A 10,787-nucleotide genomic window follows, 5' to 3' on the forward strand; every position below is an offset into this window, starting at 1 on the left:
TTTACATACATATTATAATATATTTGGCTATTATATAATTATATAAGCAGCATTTTTATTTTGATGTGCACATAATAACTAAATATATTACTTATATTTTATATATAGGCTACTTACCCATATAATATTTATTATACATAGGTACCTATATAACTAACTAAAGTTTATATATTTTATACTTACTTTTTACGTAATATTGTAGAATGTAATAACTACATTTTCATATGCAATTAGAATATGTAAATATAATATATTAGTAGAACCAAAGAATACTAACACACCCTGTGGGTGTGTTAGTATTCTTTGGTAGAACCTATAGGATGAGATTGGGTGATGTTGAAAACATACTTCTGAGAAATACAGCACATCCTTGGAATATTCTTCCCATATACTAAAAATATGTGCGATAGTACATTCTAAGTATATAACTAGAAGGTATATAGCACTTCCTTGGAATATTCTTCCCATATACTAAAATATGTGCGATAGTACATTCTAAGTATATAAATAGAAGGTTTATAGCACCTCCTTAGAATCTTCTAAAAAGTATGTTCTTGGTATATACTGAAAAGAAGTGCGGTAGTACATTCTAAGTATATACATAGAACGTTTAAGTACTGTAATGTAGTATATACTCAGTATATGCTCTGCACATTCGCAATGGTAATTACGCATATTCTAAGTATATACTTTTTCTGAAAAGTATGTTCTATGAATCTACTAAGAACATGAAATTGTTATGTGGGCCAGGGTCCTGCCTACAATAATAATAAAACTGAGACGCGATCATGCGTTCTAATGCTAATGCTCCGTGTGTATTGATATTTAGTGATAATATGGAATTTACACGTTGTATAATAGTGAGAGTGCTTGTTGTTTTCGCGATTCATGATAAACAAAACAGTGTAGAGTGTGTAAAAAATTTATGGGGAGGCTAAGCCTCCCTTGCCTCCTCTGACGAGCCGCCACTAGCGTAAACATTAAATCGACTGGTAACGCAGCAGAGTTTTGCTCTACATAACGTAGAGCCACATCCAGAGCTTTAGTGGCATCTACGTGTATCACTTGACCTGACAGTATCTTCCTCGCTTTTTTCATCTTCATTAGGGTTGCCTCGAGGTTGAATTAACTCTACAATGTCTTCATCCGCAAATTCTTGGTGTCCATTGTCGCCAGCTTCAATCCATTTTGTAATTGCAATGCATTTTTCGTTTTCACACCCTGGAAGTTGTTGTACGACTTCTAGGAGGTCTTCTTGTAATGGAACTTGGACGAATGGACTTGTTTAAATTGTAAATCTAGTCACAACCTATGCACGATTTTCTAATTAAATTATTAAGGCAGTTGTCCCAGGCCTCAGCCACCCAATAAATGACATCTTTTAGGGTGATTTTTTTTTCAGGTTGTCAGTAATGAATCTGTCCTCGCCTTCTAATACAGTCCGTATAAAAATTTTTGTATAGTAGAGTTTTATAAACTGCAGATTACCCCGATCCATGGGTTGCACTAACGGGGTCACATTTAGTGGTAGGAGAACAGCTTTAATTTCATCAAATATAAGCTCCATTACTTCAGGGTGTAAAGTAGTATTATCTAAGAAAAATAAAGCTCTTTTGGGAAGCCCCACTTCCTTATTGAATTTCGAAACGGATGGTTTAACTAGTTTTTTAAATCATTTCTTAAAAAGTGCACTATTTGTTACGTAGGGATGTCCACGAGTTACTTCACGCAAAGATCCCTGGTTCGAAATTAAATTATAGAAAATAACTTTCGTTTACAGAAAATTACCCCTATTAAAAATACGCAAGTGTAGCTTAAAATAAAGTTTTTATTTGGATGTTATCCGAAGAATGTTACAAACTCGACTGACTTAAAAACATAATATCCAATATCTACACATTCCTTAAAACTGCAATACATTCTTATCATAGATTTCAATCTCAAGTGGGCTGGCTAGTACGCCCATCATCCCTTCACCTTAAAACAACGAAAAACAAACCATATGGCTCGCCGTATGTATAAAGCAGAAATATCTTTTAAACACGGACACTGCCATATTTTATAATGACTCGACATTCTCCCACCTTGGGGAATTTGACAAAATTTCTCAAAAAATACAGAGAGTCACGAAAAATTACAATAAAATATCAAATAAAGTGAAAAGTAAAATATATCAAAAACAAACAGAGTCATGAAAAAATCAAGTCAAGAAAATGTCACTTGAATCTTACAGGAGTTTTAACTACCCGGCCAATTCGCGTACATCTTTAATTTAAATCGGGTGCTCTGCTTTTTGTCACTCCCGCACTTATTTCACTTGATTCTTCCTCAGCCTGGAGCTGACAACCGTTCTCGTGAGGCACTGTCTCCGGAGCCGCATCCCGTAGGGTAATACCCTGGATATTCTCGCCAGCAGTAACTGCCTCCACGACTTCCACTGGGTAAAGCCTTTGCAACGGTCTCAGAAGTTGGCCTTGTGCCGTCGCAAGACGAACTAGTCGCACCTGATTATCTCTACCGGGTAAAAGTTCAATAACTTTTCCTAAAGGCCACTGAAGACGCTTGATGTTTTCGTTGCCTACTAAAACGACATCCCGATAGACACTTTAGAAACTTTCGTCTTCTTCGTTCCCGCTTTGAGTTGAGCCAGATATTCAGCACGAAATCTTTTTCGCAAATGACTTCTCAACTCTTGCAAACGGCGTATTTTGCGTGTGAGAGAATTCTGCTCTAGCAAATCACAATCCGGCAACTCGTAACTGACTTGCTCACGTAAAAACATACCTGGCGTCAACGCGGCTAACTCAGTAGGATCATCCGAAATATACGTCAATGGCCGCGAGTTGACTATACTCTCACAATCACACAACAATGTCAATAAGTCTTCATAATTGAGAGACGCTCGACCCAAAACTTTTCGCAAAAGTCCTTTCACAATACCTATTAATCGCTCCCAAAATCCACCCCACCATGCAGCTGTAGGGGGGTTGAAACGCCACTTAATACGTTGTGTAGAACTATATTCCGCGATCATGTTCCAGTCCAATTGCTTAAGCGCCTTCTCAAGTCCCGTAAAATTCGTTCCATTGTCACTATAAACCGTTCTCGGGCGTCTACGCCTGGCAACAAAGCGACGGAAAGCTTGAATAAATGCATTTGTTGACAAGGAGGTAACGAGTTCCAGATAAACTGCGCGATAAACGGCACAAGTGAACAAACAAATCCATGCCTTCTCGCCCGATTTCAAGTAAAGAGGCCCAGCTAAGTCCACCCCGGAAATCTCAAACACTGCAGCATCTCGAACTCTATCGGCCGGCAATGAAGGCGTTTGTACTTCGAACGATTTCCCATCTTGTCTCTTGCACACACCAAATTCTTTTAAAATGGACCGCACAATCCGTCTACCCCCTAAAGTCCAATATTTTTCGCGGAGCAAACTAAGCAGTCCCTGTGTACCAATGTGACAAGAGTTTTTGTGTAAGCTCAAAATCAACTTGCGCACTATAAAATGTTCACCCGGAAGTAAGATAGGCAGACGAAAATCTTCCGTGTCAATTCTCTCGGTAACGCGAGTTTTTAAACGTATAAGTCCAAATTCATCGACAAACGTGTTTAGCGAGGAAATTCGTTTCGTATCTGAACCGAACGCTTCTTTCTGCACTAACTTCAACACAAACATTTCGGCTTTGTCGATTTACTCCGCGACCAATTCGCCTGTAAGTTTTCCATTTGAATTTCTCGTATTGTAACAAGATCGTAGCGTCCAAGCCATCATTCTTAACAGTTTTGTGAACTGAGAAAAGTAACGCAGGTGCCAATCGTCGGACGTCATATTCAATAGTGACGAAATGGCTTTTTTCTTTTTCTCAGTGCCGACTTCTTCTTCATCAACCTCTACTTTTTGTTGGGACCAATAATTTTCGTTTCTGTACAACCATTCCGGGCCCTCCCACCATCGAGATTCGAACAATTGCCGAACACCACAGCCTCTTGATGGAAGATCGGCAGGGTTGAGAGAACCAGGCACATATTTCCAACACTCAGCATTGGCTAAATTTCTAATCTCCTGAACTCTATTAAAAACAAAAACAGACCAGTCATCCTTACGTTGAATCCAAGAAAGAACCGTAGTGGAATCACTCCAAAAATAAGACTCAACATGCTGAGAAAATTGTCTTTTGACTGACTGATAAAGTCTAGCACCAATAGTGGCTGCCAACAGTTCCAATCTAGGTATAGAAATCTTCTTCAAAGGAGCCACACGACTCTTAGCTGCTATAAGAAAAATCGAAACACCATCATTCCGAAGAACTCTCAAAAACACTACGGCTGCATAAGCTTTCTTACTTGCATCTGAAAAGGTGTGCAAACTCCAATGGTCAGCTTCAATGGGCCCAGCCTGGATCCAACGTGGAATCTCAATACTCGACAGTTCAGGAAGATGAGTAACCCATTGACAAAATTCCTCAGCCATGTCATTCTCGACTGGTGCATCCCATCCCAGGCGCTTTTCCCAAAGTTTCTGCAGCAACAGTTTAGGGAACAGAGATACTGGACAGGTAAAACCAATAGGGTCAAATATACTCTGAGCTACAGAAAGCATCAGTCTCTTAGTTATGGGTTCTTTTCCGACCACTCCCTGAAAAATTTCACCATTGATTTTTAGTGTGTCTCTTGAGGAGTCCCAGAGAAGACCAAGAACAGGGACAACTGTTTTTGTACTACCAGAAGACTCCCACCCTCTCAAATCCATCTTAGCTTCCTCCATGATGGCAGTTGCTTCTGATACGAACTTTCTCAACTCATTCTCATCAGTAACACTAGTCACACAATTATCTACATAGAACCCAATCATAAGCCTTTCAATTGTATTTTTAGAGTACGGCATATCATTACAACACTTCTCCAGCGTCTTTATCAAATGAAATTCTATAGTAGCACCCAGAAGAAATGGACTACAGTTGACTCCAAAAACAACTCTCCTATGTCGAAATACAAATTCCTTTCCTTCATTGTTTACCCATAGGAACCTCAAAAAATCCCTGTCCTTCGAATGTACAGAAATTTGAAGAAAAGCCTTTCGAATATCCGACACAACACCTATTTTTTGTTGTCTGAACCGTAATAATACAGAAGGAATAAGTTCAATAAGATTAGGCCCTACCTCTAAACACTGGTTCAAAGAAGGACGACCCTGTCAAAGAATACATATCTCTCACAAGAACCGACACGGACGGCGATTCTTTTGTTGTTAGCATGTACTTAATTTTAGTACCGAGTTGGCAAGTGTACACGCGAGTACACTGAGAAAAGTCTCTCATATTTCTGGCGTGTATCAATAAAATTTTAGTTGCACTGAGAGAAAGGTTGCATGCAGGGCCGGCTTTTGTTGACATTCTTAATGGCGGAATTATTTTTGATTTACAAAAGGTTGCAAATACAACACAAAGTAATGGTGAGAATTATATTGATTAAAACCATGGATAAAATACCTTTTTTATCCTGATTTTAGCATTGAAAGACCAATAATAAAATATATTATAGTGGCGTGACATTCACTAATTATTCTTTTTGGCTTATATTGATACAACGATACAAAATAAAATTTGTTGTTTTCACCAATTTTGAAAAAGTGTGAACAAGTTGGTGAGAATTTGAACGATTTGGTGTGACCTAATAGGCTGTCTGTCCGTCCGACCCCGAATATAACTCCTTCAGTCACTATACCAGGTAGAATGACAAATGAGGTGTCAAATTAAAGCTTATAATACATGAATGGTACTCAAGGTGAGACATTTGACCTAGACTGTCTGTCCGTCCGACCGGAAATGTAACTCCTCCGTCACTATACCAGGTAGAATCACAAATGAGGTGTCGAATGAAAGCTCATAATACATGGATGGTACTAAAGGTGGGAAATTTGACCTAGGACTTCCGGTTTTAGAAATGCGACCGGAAGTACTCTTTTAAAGTCACCGCAATAGCACAAGTGATATATTATTCGACACGCATTCGCAAGACGAGAACAAATATATACTTCTGGTTTCATGACTGTCTGTCCGTCCGACCGCGAATACAACTCCTCAGTTACTAATACAGATAGAATGACAAATGAGGTGTCGAATGAAAGCTTATAACCCATGGATGGTATTAAAGATGAGAAATTTGACATCGGACTTCGGTTTTAGAGTTACAACCGTAGATACTGCTTTAAAGTCACTCAAAATATGATATGAATGTAAAACTAGATGACAAAATTAGTAAAATCGTAGATCAATCGACGCAAAGTTACACGAAGAGTTCCAATATCGACTTCCAGTTCTACTTTCGATTACTTTGGGTGAAAACCTAGGACCAATTACTTGTTTGTCGAGGTATTTCCTAATTCATTATATTCGTTATTTCGTAAAATAATTGAAAAATAACAGCCGTTGTAACCGTCACGGAATCCAATTCTTTTTGGATGACAAATGTTCGTGATCAACAACAAGAAACTGTATGTTAAAATCGAATGTCAATATTTTCAATTTTTATTGTCTTGGAAACCAGCCAAAACATTCCGTACATTCCAGCCAAAACCAGCCAGTACATTCTTTAAAGTCGAATATCGGGGTAAATAAATAAAAAACCAATAAGTATTGTACTATTTTATTTCTATAAATATAAAGATGTAATAACTGAAAAAATATATATAGTATACAATAAAAACTAATAAGCAATCGAGAAAAGAGAAAAAGTAATTTTTTTAATTAATATATATATGGAAACGTTTTGATCATTATGGTCAGAATCTTATATTCCATATGAAAGCAGCCTTTAGCTTTTTTTTGTTGGAACGCAAGTATAATCAAGAGAATGTAAACCTATTATGAAGAGTGTATTGTCAATTATCAAGCATTAACTTGAATGTTGAAACAATTTCAAGTGATATTGGATCAAACTTTTTGAATTAGCTAAATTATATAATGTTACTCCTGAAAATCCTGAATTTCAAGTAGTCAGTCATAAATTGTTTTATATATTTGACCTAAGTTATTGTTTTATACAAACTACAGAAACAATTTAATGAAACATAGTTTATTAAATTTAATTTAGGTTTGCTGATAAAAGTACTTTATGGAAGTTTTTGTGAGTATTGGATTCTCAACTTTTTAAACACAGCACGTGGCTTGTGGAATGAACACATATAAAATATGACTTTGTGCTCTTCCTGCAGATGCATTTGGTACAGTAGAGGTCAAAGAAAGGTTAGAGAATTTGTAGGATATTTTAGATTCAAATTCTTTGTGAAATCCCAATAAATACAAAATTAATTTTTTATACGATAGTTTATAGTTCATGAAAAAGCTTAAAATAATTAATTCACATAATCAAGATATCTCAAAAAGAATTAAATTGTATAAATGTTGGAAAATAACAATTAATAGTTGTAGGCTATATAAGAAAATATATATAGAAAATAAGTCTATACAAAATATTATGAGCTACAAACTGATACAAAAACAAAATACTAACGCCAAGCCAAGCCAAACAAACAACTGTGACAACAAACGCCGATCCTGTACAAGACAAATGTCACCAAAATTATTTGCTATTCATACAAATTGAGAAATGGCCGATCTGGCACATGCGCATAAAAATTTAGTTCATAGATAATCCGTTTGTGTCGGTTCTTGGGAGATATGTATTCTTTGACCCTGTTCATGAGATGATGCATCAAAGACTGGCCTAATTTTCGTGGTTTCGCTAGTATTTTTAATAACGGGCCTGTGAGGCAAATAGTGCACACAATTATTCTCTTCCGGATTATTTACTATTTCGATCACACCCTCGTTCAACCACTCATTGAATATTAAATTATACGATTCAAACAAATTGGACTTTTTCAACTTATTTAAAGTAGTATCTAACCTTCTTCTAGCGACAACTAAATTATCTGAAATTAAAGGATGCTTGTTCAACCAAGGTAACATAACCTCATACCTACCTTCGTTGTCACATCGGATAGTCTCATAGAAAAAATTCTTAGCCTCCTTGGCCGCCACCTCTCGTGTCAATTTTTCTACAGGATCGGTTATCCCAATAATATCAAGCTCCCAGAGTTTCGCCACAGAAGAACTATCAACAAACAACGCAATCGACATCATAGATGTGCTGAAATTAGAAGCAACCGCCGGCACCTTGCCCATAAGAGTCCAACCTAACAAAGTTTCAACTGCTACAAGACCACACTGTAACTGATATTTCCTCCCTGTATACAATTTGCCTACAACATCAGCTCCTAACAAAATCTCAATTGGTGCTATATGTCCGACATCGCTGAGCGAAATATTCATGTCACTAAGTTCCTCAACCCAAGGGCCGTGATAAACAGGAGAGACATCTGCACAAATTTTTGGTTGATCTAAGGCATCAAATGAACAAGAGTAAGCTCCTTCACTCGCAGTTACCTTGTATAATTTATGTCGTTGTTCAGAAGTACTTTTACCGCCAAATAACGTATGTACGATATTTTCCGTTCCTTTAGCAGAAAAACCCATTTCTTGTGCGGTACGCTGTAAAATATATGTTCTCTGCGATCCAGTGTCAATAAGTGCCCTTACTTGTTTAGTACCATGTGCACTTCTTATGTTTACTCGCAGAGTTTGTAAAAAAACCTGTGTATTATTCAAATTCGCAAGCGTCTGATCCTCAGTAATATTTTCTTCCGAGCGGCTGATACTTGAGGTCGATGTATCAATTTTGTTAACAGGTAAATCAGGACACATCAAAACAACATGGGATTTACAACACAAAATACAATTCAAACGTGCTCTACACTTCTTCGAAGAATGTCGAACCTTCAAACATCGAAAACAGGCTTTCTTCTCTGACAATGTTCGTCGTTTCTGTTCCATAGACAATTTTTGTGCTTTAAAACAATTGATACTGTCATGCTGTCCTTCGCAAAAAATACACCTGTCAACCTCATAATTTACCAACCCAGCAGCGGTCGCTGATGGCTGATCAGTTCCTTGCTTTGGTAATTTTATATTCTTCTTTTCAACCAGGTTATTGGATTTACATTTATTTTCAGTTGATAAACCAAAACCTTCCGTTGCTAAATTAATTTTTTGTTCATTTTGAACTTCATTTTGTAGAAAACTCATTAGCCCACTTAATCTTGTCTCCAAAGTTGAAACTTCTGCAAATTTTTCGACATTGTGCATGGATACGGAACCAGAAGGCCTTAAAAACTGTGAAGATCTATGCCATAGTCTGATCATATCCTCCGGTAAACATGACTCAATAAGGGGATACAATATTGCCGCATATTTGTCAGCAGTTATGCCTAAGGTCTCAAGTGAACGAAGTTGACTCTCTATCATATCATATAGTGCAGAAACATTACAAGAACTACTAGAAACTCGACTCAAAATTAACTTTAAGAGCTCCCTAATATATACTTCAATCTGGAGATCCTCTCTGCCAAACCTAGACTTCAAACTCTTTATAATTTTTGAGTAATTATCGGCTACTGCAGGAAAACTCTCCACTAAACGTCTGGCCTTACTACCGTCTACAGTGGCTTGTCTCAAATAAGCTATTTTGTCGTTTAAATCAATCGATGGATCATCATGCACTACTTTGAACTGCGACCAAAATGGAAGCCAATCTATCAAGTCCCCAGAATATTTCTTGAATTCGATTGGAGGTAATTTAAAACTGCGCTTACCTTTTATTGATGACTCTGAACTTACTAAACTGGGTCTGTCTTCGCATTTGTACTTCAGTTCATAGTAGCGTGTGCTGTATCTATCCTTTGCCTCCATCTCACTGATTAATTCTGCCTCGGAAGCCTTTTCGATCATAGCTTCAAACACCGCACTTTCCACGACGCAAAGCTCATTGTACTTAACTTGTAACAGTTCCCACTGTACACTAATTTGTTGCCAGCATTGGGACTACGTGCATTATCGCCTGAGTCGAACGCCTGAGTCGATCGTATTCTAAGGAATATAGACGGTTCTAGAAGAGACCACACTAAACGTGACTAAACTCAACACGGACGTTTGCATAGGTATATATTAACATAGAGTGAGCCTTCACTCCGCGCGTCCTGACGACAATATCTCTTCGACTGGTTTGCGCTATCTCTTTCTAGCACATTGTACCGAGAAACTAAGATGACATTAAGGTGTGAATATAGGCACGGAAGAGGAGGACAACTGTCGTAGCTTAATATGCGTAAGAGTGAAACAGCACTAATCCAAAGAAAAAAGATGGCGTCGTCACTTCGCTTTGAATGACATTCTCTCTATGTCAATTTACCTCTATGGACGTTTGCTGTGATTGGCAGTCATCAAGGTCCCTATACCATAGGTTGTATGGTAACTTTGACATTGACAAATGAAATATTGTCATCGTGACGTCACCCAGACGATCAATTTTACGAATTGTTTGTAAACATAATAGGATACGTAGTTTGGAGGCTATATTTTGTTACTAAATATCGTTAGTGTTTTAATTTGTGTTTATATCTTGAGATATAATGTATCTATAGATATCATTAAGTGTTTTTAGTATAATAACTTAAACCCAAAACTCTTTTACAAGAAGTGTTATATACGTTGACGCATAGTCCTATTTCTTTCGCATTTTCTTTAAGCTCCACATAGAGTTCTGTAATATCTCTTGCGGTTCTTCACATTAAGTTTACATCATTTGTGTACGTTACAATCTGCTTAGACTTATTGAACAATATATCTAATTAAGTCTATAGATAATAGATCTTTGTACCTATAATT

At 37.1% G+C, this 10,787-nt stretch overlaps 1 protein-coding gene across 1 annotated transcript; it reads right to left on the reverse strand.

Annotated features, from left to right (window-relative positions):
- Positions 1 to 1,042: 1,042 nt before the first annotated feature.
- On the reverse strand, positions 1,043 to 9,851 carry LOC126882546 (uncharacterized). Its single transcript, XM_050647514.1, has 2 exons — positions 7,912 to 9,851; positions 1,043 to 1,280 (listed from the first exon to the last, which is right to left on the reverse strand). The coding sequence occupies exons 1-2, from the start codon at positions 9,849 to 9,851 to the stop codon at positions 1,043 to 1,045; spliced, it is 2,178 nt and encodes a 725-aa protein (XP_050503471.1).
- Positions 9,852 to 10,787: the final 936 nt, after the last annotated feature.

This window comes from Diabrotica virgifera, chromosome 3 (assembly GCF_917563875.1).
Source record: "Diabrotica virgifera virgifera chromosome 3, PGI_DIABVI_V3a".
In the NCBI taxonomy this organism is placed as follows: Eukaryota; Metazoa; Arthropoda; class Insecta; order Coleoptera; family Chrysomelidae; genus Diabrotica; species Diabrotica virgifera.

Excerpts from the sequence above, each read along its gene's own strand:
- LOC126882546 (XM_050647514.1), bottom strand. The coding sequence starts at position 9,851 with ATGATCGAAAAGGCTTCCGAGGCAGAATTAATCAGTGAGATGGAGGCA. Across the intron at positions 1,281-7,911 it reads TTAGTTGTCGCTAGAAGAAG|TCCATTCGTCCAAGTTCCAT; the intron begins GTTAGATACTAC and ends AATTTAAACAAG.